At 39.4% G+C, this 24,131-nt stretch overlaps 1 protein-coding gene across 1 annotated transcript; it reads left to right on the top strand.

Annotated features, from left to right (window-relative positions):
- Positions 1-448: 448 nt before the first annotated feature.
- Positions 449-23,695, top strand: LOC114315059 (uncharacterized). The gene is made up of 8 exons (XM_082924976.1): positions 449-725; positions 1,210-1,298; positions 1,706-1,769; positions 2,867-2,944; positions 5,247-5,323; positions 5,424-5,490; positions 5,575-5,682; positions 23,251-23,695. Exons 1-8 carry the CDS (start codon positions 654-656, stop codon positions 23,278-23,280), a joined length of 585 nt encoding a protein of 194 aa, XP_082781102.1. The 5' UTR covers positions 449-653; the 3' UTR covers positions 23,281-23,695.
- Positions 23,696-24,131: the final 436 nt, after the last annotated feature.

Genomic DNA, 24,131 nt, shown 5'->3' with positions numbered 1-24,131 from the left:
ATGATCAAATTAGTTATGTACAACAAATGGATGGTGTTATAATTAATGATTGAAAAATAAATAGATCTGATCAGATAGCTATCGATATCCGATTAACGTGATTTTTTATAAGTACATAGTGTTCGACGAGTTACACACACTGAACGGTTCAGATTATTAAAATGGGACCCGTGATGACCCCCACGGGCCAAACAATACCGTCCAGTGCTTTGTACAAAAATTAGCCAATAATTTTCAACTCCAATTCACTCCAGCCGGTTGTACGGCTGGGGCCACCCCTCTCTAATCATCTCTTACACACTTTTTTTATACAATTTTTTAATACACATTTTTTCATAAAAAGTCAAAAAATTAACCCAAACCTCTATATTTTTTTCTCAACTTTTCTAATTCAAAAAGACAAAAATTACACTTTTTTAAGACACCCCAAACCCGCCCTGAGAATACATAATTTTCTCTTTAAAAAAAAACTCAAATTATCAAAATAGGTATACTGCTTGGTCTGCACCCGGGTTGGAAAAAGCTGCGATCTGAAAAAACAAAAAAAACAAACACCCATTCCGAACTGCTGTATGCTCCTTACGGAAATTGTGAACTGGTTTACTCGCTGAAACCCGCGCGAGAGAGAGAGAGAGGTGAGAGGGAAGGAGAGGATGATCGGAGTGGGGAAGATCAAGCAATACACCAACATCCTCGACAAACCCCTCAGCAAGGGCAAACAAGAGGTACCCTCAAACTCTCTCTTTCTCTCTCTCTCTCTCTCTCTCTCTCTCTCTCTCTTCATATTTATTTATGTATTCACATACATTCACGATTGATTTCCATTTGATTCCCTGATCCAGTAAATTGCTGTTTCTCAATTTGTCGAGATCTCACTATACCCATTTGTGTAAATGACCTAGTGATGCGTTTGGTTGGTCAGAAACTAAATGAAAATAAAATAAATCAGAAACTAAATTGAAGTGGGTTTACCTCGTTATTTAAGGACTAGTTTAGTGACACAGAATGGGAGAGATTTAAGGTTCAGAATGTTGATTTATTTTCTTTACTTTCATACTCTTGAAAAACTAAATAGAGGGTTTTAGCCTTAATTTGATTTTGTGTTTGGGATTTCATTTTTTCGTGAGGGAAATGTGAGAAAGTACAAGCAGAGGCACCCACAATAATTTATGATGGTGGAAAATGATTCATGTTTCGTAATTCTTACAGGTGAGTTTGAGTGCATTTGCATTCTTGTTTTCGGAGCTTGTTCAGTACAATCAAACCCAAGTTGACAATATCACAGAATTAGAAAGAAGGTAATCATTCAATTTCCACATATCCATAATTCTGTGGTTCTGTTTTATTTTACAGATAACTGCTAGCAAAACTGTTATAAAAACCCTCATTTTATTTGTTTTATTCTCGAAACATCCATGTGTTGAAATTGGGGGGAAGAAGAGATAATATTCACAAATTTATGATTGACAATTATGATTTGTGTATCAATACCCACTACAATTAAGAGATTAGGTCTTTAAAAAAATGAATAAATTTATGTATTTTTTAGGCTGATCTGACAGTTGTGGGGGAGATCAACTGCTTTAACCCCATTGTGAAATTTCCATACTAATGGATGGCAATATTTTAATTTACTGCGTAATTGACCTGTATTGGATCCTACATTCCAGTGTGGATGTTCTCTAATGTTGTTGGATTGGGGCAGGTTGGAGGATGCAGGCTATGCTGTTGGTGCTAGGGTGTTGGAACTTCTTTGCCATCGGGAAAAAGTATGGAACTCTTTTGTTAGATACTATAACTTATTTTCAGAACTTCAGCTTAGTGATTGGTACATATTCTTGAACTACAATTACTTGGTACGTATCAAATTTATTTGGGTGTTATCTTAACTCATTGATGGAATTTCTTTTTCATCACCCATAGTAAAATGGTAAATACACAAACTTGTGGCCCCTTTATTTGATTATTATAAGCAGGAAATGTAAACCTTGGTATAGTGTCAGCCTGTTTAATGTTAGAGTCTGGTCTTCAAGCAATTTCAACAACGAGAGACATAGTGCACAAAGTGAGAGATAACATTTTCTATTTGTTAAAAATAGAAAACGTAATGATGCGCGTTGTCTAACCTTTCTTAGCTCATTAATAGCATGTGTAAGCATCTAAATCCTCTGCTAAACTTGGGACAGCGAAGTCTGGATTCTACAAGTTTATACTCATTGGATATTTTGAGCTTTCAATTGCTTCCAGAGACTCCATTGGAGAAGGAAAGGTCATCAATTTGAATTTGGGCCCATATGGGGCTGGGGGTGCTCCCAATCTTTTGGTCAATTTTGGCAGGGAATGTTTGTCACATATGTTGTATTAACTGGAATTTTAGGCTTTAGCTTTGAGTTGAAGCTTTCAGATAAAGGACCCAATCTAACAATGGACAACTAAAACTGTATTTTCATTTACCTATCATTTTATGTATGGGAATATTACACTTGATGTTGATATATCTCATGTGATTGCTAGTGGTGACACTCTTTCAAAGTTGTCATCATACACAATTATCTGTTGAATCTTTGAAGTTTGGCATTGTGATGGAACAATTTGATGTCCACAATTTCTATTATATGCATTGGGCTTTGAACTTCTTGGAGAAATATTTATTGAGTTTGCATGTGCCTACCACTTTAGGCTACGAGTTGTTAAGGAACCTTTTCAGGAATTATACTCAAGCATACAACTTAGTGGACATTTTAACTTCGTGTCTTGCCCATTTAAGTTTTCTCTAAATAAATTATATTGATATTTTTTTGAAATAGGTAGGCATGTGTGTGCTTTTTTGTGTGCGTGGTGGTAAGATTTTAAACTTATGCTGCAGGGTAACAGGAGGGAGACACGATTGTTGGGCATTTTGTCTTTTGTACATAGCACAGTATGGAAGGTGTTGTTTGGAAAGGTAGTGCTTTCTTCTTCAGCTACTGCTGCTGCTGCTGCTGCATTCCATGGGTCTTTGACTTCCCTTTTATCTTTTCACGAACAGAATATTATACTTAATGAGCTAAATTTATGGAGTAGCAATGTCTGCATGTTCTACCAGAGTTAGAAATTACTTTTATCATTAAATGTAGACTAACTTTTAATCGAAGTACGACAGGCTTTTGATATCATGTTTTGGTTCACTCAATAATGTGCAAAATTGCAAATTGATGGAGTTATATTTTAAAAATAAATAAATAAATAAATTAGGGTCTTGGAATGTTTGATATTTTTTGAAGATAAAAATTTTGGTTGGTAATTTAAGGAGGCTGCTGCAGTTATTGTCTATTTCTGTTTTTCTTTGATAATTTCTATTTTGTAAAGCGATATCTTGGGTGAAAATGTATGATTTGGTTTTGTCAATCTTAAAACCTTTAACCGAAATAATTCACATTTTGATTCCTGTTCAGAGTATTACCAACCTGGCTGCTTTAGGTCATGTCCAGGTTTTTATTTTGAATGACCCAAACAAAGAATGAAACTCGCTCACTGGTTTGATTGGATAATACGGTCTCACTGGAATGGTTCTAGAGAAACTTCTCTGAAAATAAAATTACAAACCTAAGCTTAAATTTCCTACAACTCTGTTGATAGAATAAATTAATGGCATAAAATAGGTGTAAAATAAGATAACTAAATTTAAGCATGAAAATAAGGGCCAACAGGATAAAATTATGGATTGCATGCTTTTCGCCTTGATTTTCAGATGATCCCACTTCTTGAGAAAGTCCAAGGAGACTTGCTCTACTTCAGTCTCCAAAGCTTGTACAATGAAGTGGTTCTAATCTGTCTGACAAGAACTTGTACAGTACAATGAAGGACCATTAGAGCTTCAGGCTATGAGTTTGGTTAAGTGGAAAGAAGGTTTGGTTGAATTGGGAGTGGGAGGTTGACTCACATTGTGTGTATTTGAAGTTCTGGATTTCCTGGTAGTGGCTTTGAGAGTGAAGCAGGATTTGTGTTGCCAACCCTAAATGGTTGGCAGTAGGCTTCTTGATATGGGGCTGTATTGGGAAGTTAATATATATACTAAGAAGCATGACACTTCTGAAAAGGTGATGTTTCGGTGTCGTGTTTGTGTCGGACACCTTCCCAACACATGTTCGACATTTATCCAAACATGTCCTATTTTTTTAAATAGAATTTAGATTCAGACACTCTTTAGACACTTGGAGAACACACGTGTCCATTGCTTAGACACACGTGTCCACTGATTAGACACGTACGAAACAAATTATAAGTTTGAACAAAATAACTTAGAATTCGGGCTAAGGGAAAATCCTTGAATTAACCGTGGTGCACTTACGGAAAACTCCTTGTCGAGGGCCTATGCACCCTTGGGGATTAGTCGGGTTTTGATTCGTTCACTCCAGTGCCAATAAAATAAAATAAAATAAAAAAATAAAACTTTGAATATAATGATAAAAGAAAAAAATGTCAATTTATAGAAATTGCTGTTATATTGCATTTATTTATTGTCTTAGAATGATATATTCATATATATGACATAATAAATATATAAAATAATATATTCTATATATGTCCACCACGTGTTGTGTCTTGCATTTTTTGAAAATTGTCGTGATAGTGTGTTCGTGTTGTGTCATGTATCCGTGTCCATGCGTCTTAGTATATATATTATTAGGTATTCTAGCACTTAGATATGGGGGTTCTTGATATAAATTGAAACTACAGTTAGGAAAGATGAGCATAGAACTTCGTTCTTTGTCTGGTTGGTTCTCAAACAAGGCCTTCTTGTTGTTTATTTTTCCTCTTCTTAATGCTTTTTTTCTTTTTTCTTTCCCGTCTTCTTATTTTCCTCTCAAGGTATCCTTTTACAGTTACTATTGAGCATCCCTTCTATTTCATTTTGATTGCAAGATTTAAGTCCCTTAAAAGACTTTGATAATGTGCCACCATATGTTTTAAAGATTTGATGTGCACGCCACTGTCATCCTGCAATTTAGAACTCCAGAAATGCTTAAGCACCCTGAGTTATGTGTGTTTAGTATCCATACAACATTTAATCTCATGACAAGGAAAAGGGTTGGTACCCTGTGAAGCATGTTTTGAATTAGCCTATGTCTGTGGCCTTGCTTTTCATTTGTTTAAGAATTCTGACAAGTCTGGGCAGTACTGTTTAAGTTTTAAGGCTAAACTTTTGGTGAGTTGCTCAAACACACTGACTATTTTTCTTCTTCTTCTTGCATAATATCGTATAGGTAGCTGATTCACTTGAGAAGGGCACTGAACATGAAGATGAATATATGATTAGTGAGAAGGAACTCCTCGTGAATAGGTGACAGTTTCTTCACATTGGCATTTATATTGTGACTTACAAATAGCTGGAGCTGTTATAATTTATTAAATGTTACTGATGGTCCATGTTTGCATTGTAGATTTATTTCAATACCAAAAGACATGGGGACATTTAATTGTGGTGCATTTGTGGCAGGAATAGTAAGGGTGTGTACTACATTACCTTTGTTTTCTCATAAATGGTTAAAAGTCATTAAAAGCTCTGATGAATTTTCTTTTTTTCCTTTGAAGGGTGTTTTGGATGGTGCAGGATTTCCGGCTGTGGTTACAGCACATTTTGTGCCTGTAGAGGGTCAGCAACGACCTCGGACAACCATTTTAATAAAATTTGCTGAGGAGGTAATAACTAAGAACTGCATTAAATCAATTCTCCCTCTTTATCTTCTGCCACCTTGCCAATGATCCTTCATGTTTTTTTTTTTTTTTTTGGGATTTTAATTTGAACTCTCCTAGTTATTGAGCATGGACTATGTTTGTGTCATTTTAGATTTGTGCAGAAACTTTTAGTTGCACAGTGAGTTTTTGAATTTCACTAGTGTCAGTTGAGTTGGATGTTAAAAGCCTAGAACATTTTTTTTTGTTTGTTTGTTTTGAAGGAAAAATAAACTGGCACACATGCGTGTACTCAATGGACAAACTAAACGATATTACTAGGTTGATTTCATTCTTCTTGCTGTAAGCATACATGACACTGAACTCCCCCTACCAAAAAATAAATATAAAAATAAAAACTTCAATGCCTTTGCTTGCGTCTCTGTAAACCTCATAGAGGTATACACATAAATTTAATGTTAGTGCTAATCATTATTTATATGTGCATGTCATGAACACATGACTAATGCCTTGTGAACAGTAATTCCGGTCAAATGTAAGGTAATTGAATATAAAACTCCAATGCAAGAAGGGCTTAACTGAGATAATAGTTGCCTGCAACTGCATTTGACCAAGGCCGGGAAGGAATTTCAAAATTCAACTCAAATAGGCCAAGTCTCAATTACTTGGAGTTTGTTACATGGATATTTTCTCCAACTGGCTTGTTTCCTTCCTAGCCACATGTCAAATAAGTCCAAGACAATCACGTTATTTCTCTGATGTAGGATGACAATGGGAACACTCTCCTACGAGTAGAGAGCGTTTAAATTTATAAAATGCAGCAGGAAAAAGCTCTATTTTTAGGGTTGAATTCTCTAGTTTATGTGGCCAAAAGCTTGGAAAGAATATATAATTTTAGGGTTCAATGTGGTAACAAGAGGGTAAGCTTTGGCATGAAAAGAAATGGTACAGGGGCTGTTCTAATAGGATGTGAACAGTAACTAGGCTGGTTTTGGGTTTCTTTTGTGTGCTTTGGTTGTTAGGTTGAACTTTCAAGGAAGAGTGAATAGGCTTGCAAAATAGGGTTGAAAACTTGAAAGGAATGAAACAGTGGCTGGACAGATTTTGCTGAGGCTTGAAAACGCGATAATTGCAAGAGACAAATAAGAAAGGAGGGGGGGGGGGGGGGGTTGGGGTGGCGGTGTATCTACGAATTACTCCCAGAACTAGGCATCACACCTAATGTTAGAATTGTATCACACTCTGTCAAAGAAGCTTTAACAGCTCTGAAGATTCTCTAAAAACTCAACTTTATTAATTAAAAATCATTACCCGACTTTATATAGACTTAAAACCTATGAAGCATGGACACGCCAAAATGGAAGCCGTGGCGGTGTCGGATATGGGGACACGTTGAGGACACGGGGACACGCCGGGGACACGTAATTTATTTTTTTGCAAGGGACACGGCGGGGACACGCGTGTCCAAATTTGGACACGCCATGGGACACGGTCGGCGAGAATAGTAAACGAAAGAGCAAAGGAGTACAAACCTAGTCGGCGACTTCAATTTGGACGACTTCCACCGTAAGCCTCGCTCTCTCTCTTGCTCTCTCATGACTTCGATCTCGAGCCAATCAACCTCCATCTAGTCCATTTCGACTAGCGATAGCCCTTCGACTACGACGATCCAATCCACTTCAACTAGCTATAGCCCCCTTCGACTTTGACGATCCAGTGCCCTTCGACTTTGACGAGCTCTCTCTCGCTCGCCTTCTCTCTCTTCTTCGCGATCGCGATCGCAATCGATCACTCTCTCTCTCTCTCTTCTTTATCTTCTTGATTCATATATATATATAACTATTATTATTATATATTTGTAGACGCGCCCCGCAGAGCCTCATGCTACAGTTCGGATTCGATTTTGTTTCACGGTTCTTAATCTGAACCAAAGAGTCCAAATCTGGCAAATCGTTTTGAGAAACAGATTTTTGAAAAAGTAGTGCCAAACATGGACTGCTTTGCCAGATACAGAGTCGCCACCTAAATATTTTTTATGGGAGAATTTTGGAAACCTTGACTCGGTGCCGAAGGCCACATGTCCGTCATCACCGGAGTTGTCTCGGCTCGGGAGCTTGGGTACGATCGGGGAAGGTCAGCTATGAGCACCCCCTTTCGCCCGGTCCGAAGATCGGCCTCTACTAACCGTGATATCAGTTTTTGAAAACTTTATGTGTTCTTAAACCAATTGTTAGCCTAGAATTACTATGTTATGCGCCCAGCAAACAAGTATAGACCAAATCGCCCAAATTGGAACAAAACATTTCATGTTTGTTTTGAAAATGGTTTGCTACTCGCAAGTAGGCTAAAATGCAGATTTTGCCACCCTCAAGTGGGCTTTTAGAAAAAATGATTTTGCCACTATCTAGTGGGCTTAAAACTCACAGTTTTAATGCATTATTCCAATTTAGGTAATTCAACCTCCATCCACAGGCATTCAAGCAGTTATATCACATAAGCAGCTAGCCTCATGGTAATCATACTGTCATGGCAGCACTCACACGCATGCGAAATGCTAAAGCATAAAAGCTTACCTAGTACTCCGAGCCAAAACAGAAACTAGTCAGTAATCATATGCATGATCCTAGTTCATGTTAAAAATGGCTAATGCAACACATGCAAAGATGCAATCTAAACAGGCTCGGCTAACCCTAAAATGGCATATGAAATGCTACAAGTAACATGTATTCAATTTGGGATTGAAATATAAGTGCAGTTAGCATGATGTGCCGAGCCCGATGCATGTCAACAAATGCATGAATGCACGCATGCATAGCATAAGGTATGCTAAAATAAATGTGCCCTAATCTACCATCATAAGCAGGTAAATAAAAGGGAAGAAAGAAGTGGGGTTGGAAGACATACAACACACGCACGCACACTTATTACAAATATGCCCTCACTCGGAGGGACCAAAATAATAATACAAATTAATTAACTACGCAAGCTAATTAAATATTACAAATTGCTTAATTAATTAACAAATTAACTAAACTAAAGAAAAACAGCAAACCGCCTCGGGGCGAGGGCCAGATGCAACACATGCTCGGGACTGGCTCGGAATCGCACTGCCATGCATAGTTTGCCTCTGTTTTCCCTGCTCTGCTCCTCTGAAAACTGCCAAAGTCTCAAGGATGCCTCTTAGGACACTGGGGGACATCATCGGCTGAGCAGAATTTCCACCGGCAGTGGAATTTAATCACCGGCACAAAATAGATCCACCGGCCATCGATTGACTGCCGGTCGGCACTGAATACTGCCGGCCGGCAATAAATTCCTGCAGAACCTGCAACTCACAGCAGCAGAGGGCAAAATCTTGCATAGCAATGCAATTCAAGCAATTTATGCACCTATCACATTCCTTATCATGTTAATGACTCAAAGGAGGATGTGCCCCGATTCTCGGACCACCAATCACGCATTTCCATGCATGATGGCCCAAAGAATCAAGTGTGCAACTTCAATTTCAAAATGCATGCAAACCAAATAAACACACAAGGGGGCTTAACCTCTATCATACTCATCTCAAGAGGCAAGGTGATGCATGCAAGATGCAATGCAACTTAGGCATACGAGCTAAGGATGCAACATGCCGATACAAGCAAACATGCAAGGTGAGCATGCAAATAAGCAAAGGATGGTCTTAAACATGAATTAGGCAGCTCTAGTTAGGCCCAAAACAGTGGCCAAAATGCTAAGTGCATGGAGGCAAATGACATGCAAACATGCATAGATACATGGTCCAAGACTTAAGCGTAATGAAGCAACTTTTCGACGCATTTGAAAGGCACAAACATGGACAATTTGCATGCAAATTTCAGAGGCGATAGGTGATGCAAAACAGCCCCGAAACATAACGAAACGACACTCAACGCATGGAATAAATCCCGAAGTGCAAGATTAGGCACATGGAATGGCTTACAGCTATACAAAGCATGCACAATATGGACATGGAGCATGAAGACAGAAGCAAGACAGCTCTGAGACAAGCATTTTTACAGTTTATGACATGGCCAAACAGCAAGCAAAGATAGAGCTAAAATGGCATACAAAAACGGCCCTAAACATGAGATTATGAAGCAACTCACAGCTGCTGACCCCAAACATGTTAGGGCCCTTCAACAACATTGAAGAGGGGCCCAAAATAAGCCACTTTATAGAACTGTAAAAACCCCAAAAACAAACATAGATATGGCTAAGCTCTGATGCAAAAAAATGGGCCAAAAGGTGGCCAAAGAAGCAAGTAGTATATGCAAAGCCCAAACTGAAAAATGCCCTTCTACAACATTGAAGAGGGACCAAAAATATGCACATTTACAGTTCATGGCAGCCCCGAAATCAGTATACAATCATGCTAGAAATGCAATGCAAAATGAGGCTCAAAAGAGGCTATAACATGAGGTATGCAAAGCATTCACCAAACGGGAAAAGACCCTTAATAAAACATGTTAAGAAGGTCAAAATAAGGCCATTTCTAGGCCTGTAAAAAGACCAAAAACAGAAGCATGATAGGCTGCCAAAGCATGCAAAAATGGGGACCAAAGAGAGGATATAACATGAAGTGGCACATGGAGGTCCCAAACAGTGTTGAGCCCTTCTTCAATGTTGAAGAAGGGCTCAAAAGAAGCAACTTCACAGTTTATAACATGCCTCTAAACAGGTCACACGCAAGCCAAAAATATTATGCAAAATTATGGCATAAAGAGGGCTAATGAAGGAAGTGCTAGCTACTGTCCTCAAACAGCAAGAGGTCCTCAATCAAACATGAAGAGGACCTCAAAATATGATGATTTACAGTTTGGGTCGGAGCCCAAATATACAAGCAACTATGGCTTAGATATGATGCAAGAATAGGCTAGAAAAGGGAAGAAGAGGACTCACCTTTGTAGACCAATGAAACAGCAGCTTTTGGTTGAAGTTTGGGTGCTCCTAGCCTCTGCAAATGACCTCCAATGTGCTGGAATGAAGTGTAGGGGTGTGGTGCTATGGATTGGTGAAGAAATGGCCCAAGAACAAGGGTATTTGATGATTGAATGAGAGAGATAGAGGGAGATATATGGAGGGATGTATATATCAATCCCAGCTGGTTTTTTTAACCTAGTATAAGGAAGAGGAGAGCTTCCTTTATAGGCAAAACAAAGTGTAAAGCTTCTTGAGGAAGCTAAACAAGGGTGCATATCCTCCATACACGTGTATGGAGGATCCATTCTGTGCCCTCCAGCTGGCACAGTTGGCATATACTCAATCTGAAGAATGCTCCGGAAGGTCGTCGGCCAGCAAAATTTGCCGGTCAGCACAATAAAGTGCCGGTCGGCACAATAAATTGCCGGCCGGATAAATAGATTGCCGATAGATGCTGCCAAGGTCAAAAAATGGCCGGTGGGTGTCCAAATTGAAGCCCCGGAAGTTAGCTTTCCAATGGCGCAAACCTTGCATTAAAATTCGTTCTGTGCAAAAAGTTATGCCCTTTTTCGTGAAGCCGCGCAGATTCGATCCAACCGGGATGATGCCCGACTTCAACTGATCATATCTTCCCCACCCGGACTTGGTTCTAGGAGATTCTTGAGTGCAAAATGAAGCCCCGGAAGTAAGCTTTCCGACGGTGGTGGCCCCATAGCTAAACTCCAAGCGTACAGACAGATAAGCCCGATTCAACGAGGGCTGCTCGACTCGCTTCTACCCGGATTCATGCCGAACTTCTCCCAAATTATTTTTCTCCTCTCCTTTCCTCTCTTCTTCAACTCCAAACTCCTAAACAAAGTGTTTTGAAGGATTTGCCTTTCTCCTTGCCAAAGAAACTGAACATTTCCCCTGCACACCTGTCTCCACCAAGTAAACCATCAGTAACGCCCAAGTCTTAAGGGCGGTCAAAAATGGGGTGTCTACAATATTATATAATAGTTATTATATAACATATAATATACTTAGAAGATAATATATACTTATGCATATTAATTAAAAAATAAATAAACACATGTATGTAAAATAAAATAAAAAAATTAATTGGAACACATTATTTAAAAAATATAATAAATAAATAAAATAATTAATGTACATTAAAATAAAAATATTATAAAAAAATTAAAAAATTTGTCGTGTCACCTACCGTGCCCGTGTCTCCATTTTTTAAAAATTGCCGTGTCCCGTGTCTGTGTCCGTGCCCGTGTCCGTATGTGTGTCCGTGTTCATGTCCGTGCTTCATAGCTTAAAACGGATCCTACATCTAAGAAGACTTGGACTCTCTCTTTTGGGAATTAAAGTTTTGACTTCTAAAATCTAATGTTTCTTAGTTACGAGTCTTATTACTAAGAAACAACCACTTCTTAGGTGTCATATCCATGTTGAACACTTCTTGACACATGTTGATTAGCATGTCCAAATCTGTCCTATTGTTTTTTTTCATTTATTTTTAGATCTGAGAACACACTTCAAACGCTTGGGGGACATAAATGTCCATTGCTGAGACACATGAAACATGTTACAAGTTTGAATAAAATAATTTGGGATCTAATGATAAAAGAGGAAAAATGTAGATTTATACCTTTTAATACCTCATCCTTTAAACTTTAAAAATTGTGTCATGTTGTATTTTTCTATTATATTTGAATGAAAATATATATATGACGTATAATAAATATATAAAACTATATATTTAGAGCATGTCCTCCACACGTGTCCTTGTTGTGTCGTGTGCCTATGCTTCTTAGCTCATTAAAAAAGGACTTAATGACATTACTTGATCCATATAACCCATGGGCGATCCTTCTAGTCCACATCTAGAAATTTTGAAATTGCTATTTTTTTTTTATAAAAAGTAAAATTACCAAAATATCCCTGACTTTTACAACTTTTTAAATCATAAGTAAAATTGACTTCAACATTCCAAATCCAAAATAAACTTGAAACTTTTATTGGCACAAAGTTGACTATGTAAGTCCAAATAGGGCCCGATCTCTCCCTTGGCTCTTTTTTTTTTTTTTTTTTTCCATGTGTGTGTATATGTGCGTGTTGGTAAGTAAAACATTTAATTAAGTTAGAGGCATCAAAGGAACTCATCTAGCAGCCCATGAAATATTAATAATGGCCTAGTAAATATTAGGGAAAGCCAGCTCCAGCTTCTCTCTCCCACACTGACAATTGCTCCAAAACTCAACTTGTACTCTCTATTACTAAATATATAACAGTAAGAGAAAGCTTCCTAGCCCTTACAAATTCCTTTCCAGCACCCTTCTGCAATACATCTCCCTTTCATGGCATACCTTCACAACCATTTCCCAAGACATACTTGATTGTCGAGAGCAAGCCTGTGGATACCAAATCCTAGAAAGCATGGACACCTTGCCGGAGGCAGTGTACAGGTGTCCGACACGTGTCAGACACGGACATGCATCGGACACGCGGTGGACACATGTCAAGCACTCTACCAAACGTGTCCTCTGTTTTTTTTTAAAATTTTTTTTAGCCGGACACGTTTTCCACACACCAAGACACGTTTGGACACTCTGTAACAAGATAAAGCTTGAAAAATAAAGAGGTGGATCAAAGCCCTAACCTCTTGGAGACGAGAGAGAGATAGAGCGCCCTAACCTGTTCTTCGTTTTTCGTTTTGTTCTTTTCTTTGATTCGTTTCTTCTGTTCTTCATTCTTGCTCTATCTTCTTCGTTTTTCTTCCTCTGTAGTCTTTGTTTTTCTTCCTCATCAGTCATCTTCGCCTTCAAAGAGAGAGAGAGAGAGAGAGAGAGTGAGAGACAGCCCTAAGATGTTCTTCGTTCTTCGTTCTGTTCGATTCGTTTCTTTTGTTCTTCATTCTTGCTCTATCTTCTTCGTTTTTCTTCCTCTGTCGCCTTTGTTGTTCTTCCTCGTATGTCTCTTCGTTAATATTGATTTGTTTTAATATATATATATATATATAATAGGTTTGTAGGGACCCACTAAAGATCACCATCCCACGAAGCCACCATCATCCCATTGACCTCACTAATGCATTGACCTTCACACATCTTCCATTATAATATTATATATACATAGTATTTTAATATTAAAAGACTCCACACCAACAAAAATCTTTTGGTACTGTGTTTATTAATTTTATTATTATTGTAATTTTATAAGAACCAATATTTGATTTTAAGCCTCCGTTTGGGAAGTGGGTTGGCTTTTTGGCTTTTTTGACTATTTTAGCCTGGGCTAAAAAGTTTGGTTTGGGAAGGTCTTTTTGGCTTTTTGGCTTTTTTGACTTTTTTTGTGAGAGAAGAATGTAATGATTATGGGTTGGATGTGATATTTTGTTTTTTGTGGCTAAAATAGCCTATTTTGTCTTTTGTAGCTAAAATAGCCAAAAAAGCCCCGTTTAGCTCTTGCCAAACGGAGCCTAAATGTCATTGGGTTTAATATTTTGTATTTTTAATTACCTACTAATGGTTTTTTTATTTTAGACATATAATAAATAAATATATTTATATATGTGGAGTGTGTCCTAGCATGTTGTGTCCCCCCATGTTTTGAAAATTTACATGTCTGGGTGTTCGTATTGTGTTTCGCGTCTGTGTCCGTCTCCGTGCATCATAGCCCAAATCCCTTTACCTGGCTCCAATCCCTTTGTAGCATGCATCTTTCTCACTACCTGAACCCATGTCATTAGGTTTCCTCTTGTCCTTATGATTGTCGAAATTGTCTTTATTTTTGCCACCTTTTTGAATGATGGTTTCTTTGGGTTACAATTTGTACTTACGAAATGAGATTTACAATTAAGCTATAGGAGTGGCATGCACGATGTGCATGAATTTTATCTCACCCAGTCGTTTGTTTTTTGTCTTTTTTATTATTGTAAGAAAATATCCCCTTCTTTGCACTATTAATGGCCTCTTACTCTTCCTTAGTGATGACAAGTATGGGAGGAAGAAAAAGGGTAAATATGAAAATTCACATGTAGTAGACATAGAGTTTTATACAATCTTGTTTAGGATAATTTGTCTTATTTTTAATGTATATTTTAGGTTAGAATGTTTCTCAATATATTAAGTAGTGTTTTATTAGGTTTTAGTAGTTAGTATTTTGATATTTTTTCTTATTTTAGGTTAGAATGTTTCTCAATATATTAAGTGGTGTTTTTGTTAGGCAGCCCCCTTAGTTGTCTATTGTTCTCTATTTGCTATGCCATGACATCTACCTCCAGTTCATCTGGTTCTATGGCCTCTAGTTCTACGTTTTTAGTTCCTCACATCACCAATTTAGTGACTATGAAATTAATGGATTCCAACTATCTTCTTTGGTATTCTCAAATGAAGTCCTTGTTGGCTAGAATTTTTGGCGTTTTATTGATGGATAATATCCTCTACCCCTGAAGTTTCTCCCAACCATTGTAGGCCAACCTGTTGTCCGTAACCTTGAGTATTTGTTTTGGTTTCATATCGATCAAACACTTTAATACTTTATTTGAGCCCATTCTAGGCTTGGTTGCTGGTCTTCACTCTTAACAAGCTGTTTGGAGCTATCTAGAGCATCAATTTTCCTAGCAATCTGTTGCTCATGTGTCTATCCTTCGATTTCGCTTATTGTCTCTTACTAAGGATAATCGGTCCATCTCCGACTATCTACTCTATGCGAAGTCCTTGGCTTCAATTGGCCAACCGATGTCCAACGATGATTTAGTGACTTATGTTCTTCGTGGTTTGGGGCTGGGCTATGAGATGATTATGATTGCCACTCAATACTTGCCCCCATTACCTTCGTTTTTGGACCCTTTGTGCTCGCCTCCTATCCTTTGAGGCTTAAGCATCTGTTGCTATTCCATCTCCACAAACTAATCTTTTGGCCCAATAGTATCGTGGTAACCAAACCCATCCTAGTTCTGGACAAGGCACTAGTTTTGGTAATCGTGGGGGACAAAATAGGAATCGAAATCGCAACAGGGGTTGTCACAACCATAGTAATTGTGGTTCTGGAGCTTATGCAGGTTCCGCTAGATCTTCGAGTTCCTTCTGTCAGTTGTGCAATGGTGTTGGGCACATGGCTCTTCAGTGTCCTAGGTGGTGTACTCGCCCACCTGCTGACTCTCTTCATACAGCCTTTGCTGGTCTTTAATTGGCACAACAATCTCTTCCATTGACTTACCTGCCCCAAGCTTGTCAGCAGCAGCCCTCTCCGTCACCCTTTCAACAATCACATTTGTCTTATCAGCCTGAGACAGCTTATGACCTAAACTGGTATCCTGATACTGGTGCTACCCATCACATGGCTAGAGATGCTTGCCCTCTGTAGAATCGTACCCCGTACACTGGATCAGATCCAGTTTTTCTTGGCAGTGGTGATAATCTTCCTATCACCGACATTGGTAACATGTCCTTACCCCTTGGTTCTTCTTCATTTCAGCTTCCCAATGTTTATCATGTTCTTGCTATGCGTAAGAACCTTCTATCGGTTGCTCAATTTACTAAGAATAATCATGTCTTACTTGCCTTTGATGCTAATCATTGTTACATTTTGGACTTGGCCTCTGATGCTCTTCTATTTTAGGGCCTATGTAGGGATGATCTCTATCCACTACCATATGTTCATCCTGTTCCATAAGCTCTTGCTTCTACTATCTTGCCTTTGTCAGTTTGGCACAGTCGTCTTGGTCATCCATCTCACAAGGTTTTGTCTTATTTGGGGTGCAATAATGTTAAAATTGATGTATTATTGATTGATATATTGATATTTATTATAATGATTCATAATTCCTATATATAGAAGAGGGTGAGTGTGTAGTAGGTGAGGAGTAGGTGAGGAGTAGGTGGAGAGTAGGTGAAGTAGGTGAGTGTGTAGTAGGTGGTAGTGGTAGGTGTGTAGTAGGTGGATTTTAACAGCCCCCCGCAAACTCAAGGGGGATAGGAACTAACCAACTTGAGTTTGGAGAGAGTAACAAAACAAGAAAATAGACCAATACATAAAATAAAGAGGATAGGAAACACTGGATGGTTGTGTCATAACGGGGTAGAGGACACTGGATGGGTGTGTCATAACGTTGTAGAGGACACTGGATGGTTGTGTCATAACGTTGTAGAGGACACTGGATGGGTGTGTCATAACGTTGTAGAGGACACTGGATGGTTGTGGCAGACCGTTGTAGCAGATAAAGTCTGGACAGTTGACGAGGTCACACTAGACCGATGGAGAAGCTAACCGGAATCAAATGTCGGGACAGTTTAGGGGGTCATGTCGGACCGTTATAGAAGACAGTTTATGGGGTCATGTCGGACCGTTGGAAAAGTCGCACCCTCAAAAGGTGTGCCCAATCTGTCAAAAGGCGTGCCATCAAAAGGCGTGCCCAATCCATAAAAAGGCGTGCCATCAAAAGACGTGCCATCAAAAGGCGCGCCCATGTTGTCGTCGAGCGCCGAGCGGTGCATGATGCGCGTGTCTGCCTCTTCGTCAGGGTCTTTATAAACTGAGGCGGAGGCTGTGCAAACCAGTCTGAAACCGCTGAACATTTTCATTCTGAAACATCTGAATATTTGCATTCTGAAACATCTGAACAATGGCCTCTTCTTCCCGTTCAACTACCCAGAATATGGCCTCTTCGTCCCGTGGTCTGCTCACTCTCTTTCCCGACCTCAACGAGTCCACAAGAGAAATAACCGGTGCGGTGGCCCTTGAACCTCAACCAAGCGCCGCTGGTTTTGCTCCGTTGAACTTTCCTATGCGGTCTGTGGAGCAAAAAATGGCGGTGCAAACTGATATTGAGGCCAATCAGTATACTTTGAAGTCATACGTGGAAACCATGACTGCGGTCACAAACTTGTCGCATCGGCTGCAGAGTAGGACAAATGAGGTGCAGCAGTTAAACGCCCAACTGGCTCTGCTCCAACGCATGTATAAGGATGCGCGAGCAGAGATAAGTGTGCTAAAGGCGGAAAATAAGGAGCTGAAGCGGAAGGCCACCGTTATGTTCCGATTTGGAGGTCCGCCATATGCGGCAGTGGAGGAGCAGGGAGTAGTGATCGTGCCCAGTGGAGGGGGAAACATGGAGGCAACACCGGCAAGAGCCGCTCAGGACGGAGGCAAGAAGAAGAGACCGGCGGAATAGGCGAAGAAAAAATCCCGCCTGTGGATGTGGTTGTTTGTTGTTTTGTTTTGTGGGTTTTTTTTTTTTTTGTGTGTGTGTGTGTAAAATGTGATCGGGGTGAGCCCCGACATGAATAAAATGAGTTTGGTGTGCAGTTCGTCTTCTTCTTTTTTTTTTTTTTTTTTTTGTGCAAAGAAATAATAAGAAAAAAAGGTTTCGTGGCCCACGGTTTTGTGAAAACCTGCAATGGGTTTGGTATTTGTTTTTGTATATGTTTTTTTTTTTTTTTTTTTTTTTTTTTAATAATAATAAGAATAGATTAATGGCGAAAGCATGTGCCTCGGGGGATTGGAAAGTGAAAAAATGAGAGAGAGAAAGTGGGCTACATGATGAGGATAGTGGATGTTAATATATTATAATGAGTTGGTATAGTGCAAGTGTGTGTGTGTGTATCTGCGGGTGATAGGAGAGAGAGACAATGGGGTTGGTGATGTATTTGTTTTGGTTTGTGTAATAATAATAATAAGAATAAAAAAATAAAATAGAGAAAGAAAACACAGAATTTTATTTTATTTTATTTTTTATTTTTTTTTTTTGGGAGGAGGATGTTCAGGCGGTGGAACAGAAGGCTTTTTTTTTTTTTTTATGAAGAGTGGTTTAAAAAATAAAAAGGGTTATGGGTGAGACATGTGGGAACAAAGAGAATAAAAAAAAATAGAGGGTTTTTTTTTTTGAAGATCTGTTTGAGATAGAGAGAGTGAGAGAGAGATTGAGTGGGTGCCCCCCATGTGGTTCAGCCGAGAGAGAGAGGAGGTGCTGCATGTGTATTTCTTTACATTTTCAACACTCAAAAACAAAACCAGCCGAGAGAGAGAGAGAGCTCGAGTCAGCCCATCTGTTTGGGTCAGAACGTGAACAGGATTGATGAAGAAGCTCACCCAATCGTGGTGCGCTTCCTACCTCTTTGTCGGACTTGAGCTAAAAGGAAGCAGATCGGAGAACCAGTGGGACCGGGCAGGAGTAGCCATGAGCGTGGGAGATTCAAAGAGGTCCAAGTAAGGAAGATTATCAGAGTTGGAAGCTCGGTTCAGGAGCTTCTCCGGCGACGTTGCGGTGACGGAGGCGAGCTTCGTGAGAAATGGGTCCTTAGGGTTCACTGGAGGCATCGGAATTTTAGCTCCGTTTTTGCTATTTATGGCACATAGGGTCTGAATATCTATTTTTTCAAGGACCGTGATGAAGACGAAGAAGGAACTGAAGTAGCCATCGGAGCTCGCAGTGAGGTCGCCATCTTTTCTGAAGAGAGAGATGACAGATTCGATAGATCTAGATTTGGATCTGGATGTGTATCGTCAGTGCCATGCATCATCATGTTGGAGCGATGGTGGTGACTGAGGATGTGCAGATCAACAGAGGAGGAAGGCCGATGACCATGGAGGTGGAGTCGCCGAGGAGGACGGACCCATGACCTTACCATTTATCATGGCTGTAACAGTTTCAGACTATGACTTAGATGAAGAGGCTAGTGAAAGCGTGAGCTGGTGGCGCAAGGCAGCAGCGGCTGGAGAGAGGTCCGGCGGGCGGCCAAGGCGAGGCTGCCGCCCGCCGGTGAAGCAGAATGAACAGGTTCTTAACCTTGCTCTGATACCATGTTAAAATTGATGTATTATTGATTGATATATTGATATTTATTACAATGATTCATGATTCCTATATATAGAAGAGGGTGAGTGTGTAGTAGGTGAGGAGTAGGTGAGGAGTAGGTGGAGAGTAGGTGAAGTAGGTGAGTGTGTAGTAGGTGGTAGTGGTAGGTGTGTAGTAGGTGGATTTTAACAAATAAAATCTTATCTTCTGATTTTGGCTTTCAAAAATCCTTTTGTAAGGGATGTGCATTTGGGTAAATCCACACATCTTTCCTGAAATAAGTGCCTTTGCTCCTTTTGAATTAGTTCATTCTGATGTTTGGCAATCTCCAGTCCTTTTAGTATCTGGATATAAATATTATGTCTTATTTACTGATGACTTCAAGCGTTACACTTGGATTTATCCTATGCATCGCAAATCAGAGGTTATTATCCATTTTAAAACCTTTCTTGCATCTGTTAAAAATCATTTTGATAGTTCTCTAAAGTGATGGAGGAACAAAGTATGTTAATTCTTCGGTTTTTGATTTATGCATGACTCTAGGGATTCACCATCGCCTTTCATGTTCTCACACTCCAGAATAAAATGGTCTAGTTGAACGCAAGTATCGCCACATCTCTGAAATGGCCCGTACTCTTCTTGTGTCCAGTTGTGTCCTACTCAATCTTTGGGTTGAAGCAGTGTCCATTGCGAGCTATCTTATTAATCGCTTTCCTACCCCAGTGTGGCAATGGGAATACCCTTTTTCTCATCTGTTTGGTCATCCACCATGTTGAACTGATCTTCATGTCTTCGGGGGTTCCAATTACCCACATCTTGGTGCTTATGTTACTAACAAACTATTGCCAAGATCTATTGAATGTGTTTTCATAGGTTATAACTCCCAGCACAAGGGATATTGATGCCTTGATCCAGTAACCAATAGGGTCTACATGTCCCATCATGTATGCTTTGATAAGGCAACATTTCAAAGTCAATCTGTCTCCCACTCTCAAGAAACTTCATATCTTATCTTTGCGACTGTCCTCCCTCTAGCAGCTACATGTCAGTGTACTTGCAATCCACCTCTCCAGCAAGCCCCTGATGCATCTACCTTAGATTCTCCCACTGCCAGTATTCCTGCATCCAGGCCTATTGAACCTTTTCCACAACACTATCAGCGCCGTTCCACGCCTATGATACACTCCATGCCAAGCTCTCCACCAGCACCATCGGGCTCTTTACCTGATGGGTCCTCTTCAAACCTTGGGTCATCTTTGTCAACACCTATTCAAATACATCCCATGGTCACTTGTCTTCGTGATGAGATCCAGAGACCATTGATTCACATGGATGGCACTGTGCGCTATCCTTTTCCGCGTGCCCTTGCAGCTCAGCTTTCCTCTTCTAGTGGGGAGCCTACTTGTTTTTCTCAAGCTGTTTGATATCCGGAATGGCAGGCTGCTATGACCGATGAATTTAAAGCTTTACTTAAAAATCAAACTTGGACCATGGTTCCTCCTTCCTTGCGTCAGAATGCAGTTGGTTACAAGTGGGTTTTCAAGATTAAACGCTTAGCAGATGGTTCTATTGAACATTACAAGGCTCGCTTACTGGTTAAGGGTTTTCACCAGCAACATGGCCTTGATTATGATGATACATTCAGCCCCGTGGTTAAGCCAACTACTATTTCGTACTATTGTTAGCTTGGCCGTTTCTTCTGGTTGGTCTCTACGATAATTGGATGTCAAGAACTCTTTTTTGCATAGATTTCTTGAAGTGACTCCTAATCATGTCTGCCAACTTCTTAAGGCTATCTATGGTCTCAAACAAGCACCTCGCTCTTGGTTTCAACAGTTCAGCTCCTTTATTATTCAGTATGGGTTCACTCAAAGCCGAGCTGACTACTCCATGTTGGTATATCGATCCTCGTCTCAAGTTATGATTCTCCTATTGTATGTGGATGACATTGTGCTTACTAGAAATGAGTCATCTCTGCTCTCCTCCTTTGTTTCTACTCTTGGCACCGAGTTTGAGATAAAAAAAACCTTGGCCCCCTCCACTACTTTTTGGGTCTTGAGGTGTCCTCACTTGGTTCTGGCCTACATTTATCCCAAACTAGGTATACTATTGATCTTTTGTGCAGTAGTTCTATGGTGGAGTGCAAACCGTGCAATACTCCCTTGAGTGCAAATACCCAACTCTCTGCCCTAGAGGAGGATCCCCTGTCTGATGCTGCCAAGTATTGTCACATGATTGGTTCTCTACAATACCTGACCCTGACTCATCTAGACATTGCATTTGCGGTTCATCATGCTGCTCAGTTCATGAGTGCCCCTTGAACCAAACATCTTGCTGCTGTTAAGCGCATTCTACGCTATCTCAAAGGCACTTTAGATATTGGGTTAGTTTTTCGCCCTTCCTCTGGTCCTTTAGCTCTTCATGCCTACTCTGATGCTGACTGGGCTGGATGTCTTGATACTCGGCGATCCACTTCAGGCTATTGTATCTTCCAAGGTCCAAACCTCATCTCTTGGAGTGCCAAGAAACAGTACTATTTCTAATTCTAGGGCTGAGTCAGAGTACCGGTCCCTAGCTTGTGCAAGTGCTGAGACGGTTTGGATTTTGCACCTTCTTCGCGACTTACTTACCTTTTTCCACACCAGTCACGCTCTACTATGATAACCTTAGCACCACATACATAGCTTCCAATCCTGTTTTCCATGCGCGCACCAAACATATTGAGTTTGATTATCACTTCATTCGTGAACTTGTACAATCTGGCAGCCATCACATTCAGTTTGTTCCATATGTTGATCAGATTGCTGATCTCTTCACTAAGGGGCTTCACAGGCATCGCTATGAGCTTCTACATTCCAAACTTGCCCTTCCTAGGCCGTTGAGTTTGCGGGCGAGTGTTAGGCAGCCCCCTTAGCTGTCTATTGATTCTTTCCTTATTTGTATATTTGCAAATATTCTGTTACATATATTTAGACCTAGATTTAGGATTATGTTTGATTATGATTAGACCTAATTTTTGTAATGCCTTTTTTATACTCATTGTATATACCTCTATTGAGATGAATACAATTACTGAATTCTCAAATCCTTACAGTTTTATTAGGTTTTAGTAGTTAGTATTTTGATATTTTTTTCCTAATTATTGGACATGGGCTACAGGAGTTGCCAATGGGTCATCTTATGGCTCAAACTATGTTGTAGGATCACTATGTGGTTTCATTAGGGCCTAGAATAGTTTAGTAGTCAAAGTTGAAGTATCTTAGTCTTTAAATTCTAATCCTAGTAGGAATTAAGAGAGCCAGCAGGCAGTAGCCTATAAATATACATGTAATCTTGCTAATCCGTCGGGTTTTTTACACCCGTAATTGTTATTGCAAAATAAAGTTTAATGACTGATTTGTGGAAAGTTGTTTTCACTTGGAGAATCTGATTTCCAAAATTTGTCATGCAGAGCAGGTCTTCCCCATTTTTAGTGGAAGAGGGTTTAGAAGATGAACTTTGTGGTGAAGAGTCACCTTGTTATAGAAAAGGGCTTTCCAAGACTACTGGGGGCTCTTGAGGCCTTCTTGGAGATGAGATGATAATATTACTAATACTTTCTTGCCAACATTTTTCCAGAAGAGCATATTGCCCAAGTTTATGATATTGCCTTTACTTTTTATTGGCACAAAATGGTATTTCTTGTGTTTAAAAATCTGGAAGAATCTCTGTTTTTTGCTGAGTTCTGATGCAAGTAACTAAGAGTAGGCTTTGTAACATGTATTTGTAGATACCCATCTCAAACACGCTTACAGAAAGATTTTTCACCATGCTTTTTTGACAACTTTTTTTTTGCCTGTTTTCAGGTACTACAAAGAGAAGCAAGGTTAGGTTGATGTTCGTGTGACTTTGGCTAGTTTATTTTATCAGCTTTTATACAACAATATGGTGAAGGATGGTGAAATTTGTTGCTAGCTTATGGAACCATCCAGGATGTCTGCATGCAAATCTTGTCTATTATTTGTTGCTTATGGCCACTCTGATTCCTTCCAAGAATTCTTATCATAGCACAATACCTATGTATTTCAGATTGTGCAAAAACATCATCATTTGCTTAGGCAGTTGATGTAAAAAGCCCCTGTATTGGCGTCTACTATGCATGAAACTCAGGTGGATTGATTTTTGAATTTTTATAGTGGTGGAAATCTCCATTTTCTTGTATAACACAACAATGAGGGAGTACCTCATTCACTAGACCATCCCTTGTCCCCTCCAACTCCATTTGGGTGAATGTTAATGTTTGTTCACAAACCTTATGGTTTTATTTTTTGTTAGAGGGTTGTTATAATGAATTTTAACCATTTTTCTCATTTTTTAACAGATGCCATGTATATATGTAGGATCTACCATAGCGCTGCTTGTTTGGATCAAAGTAGGAGTTGAAAAACCTAGTGAAATTTATTAGGTGACAAATATTGTTATCTCTATGCTGTTATGCAACAATTTATTGCTACATCAGAGCTGCTTCAATGGTCAAGTAAAACTCTTGCTATTGTTAAAAAATAGCAAGAAGTCCAAAAATCAATGGTGAAGTAAAACCATTAAGGTTGAGTATGGTTTGGTTTAGAAGTAAATTAAGGGCTGAACCATTACTTGCAATTCTATGAAATTAAAAACTAAATCATGATAATTTTGCAACCAAATCATGCTGGCCAGTAAAATGCTGCATTTTTTTAGAAATTTTGCT

This window comes from Camellia sinensis, chromosome 4 (assembly GCF_055761805.1).
Source record: "Camellia sinensis isolate YWXY chromosome 4, ASM5576180v1, whole genome shotgun sequence".
Lineage (NCBI taxonomy): Eukaryota > Viridiplantae > Streptophyta > Magnoliopsida > Ericales > Theaceae > Camellia > Camellia sinensis.
The sequence above is the reverse complement of the archived record's forward strand: the minus strand, read 5'-3'. Positions and strand labels throughout refer to the sequence as shown.

Coding starts and splice junctions, on each gene's coding strand:
- LOC114315059 (XM_082924976.1), top strand. CDS start 654: ATGATCGGAGTGGGGAAGATCAAGCAATACACCAACATCCTCGACAAA. Junction 726..1,209: donor TCAGCAAGGGCAAACAAGAG/GTACCCTCAAAC, acceptor TAATTCTTACAG/GTGAGTTTGAGTGCATTTGC. Junction 5,683..23,250: donor TAATAAAATTTGCTGAGGAG/GTAATAACTAAG, acceptor GCCTGTTTTCAG/GTACTACAAAGAGAAGCAAG.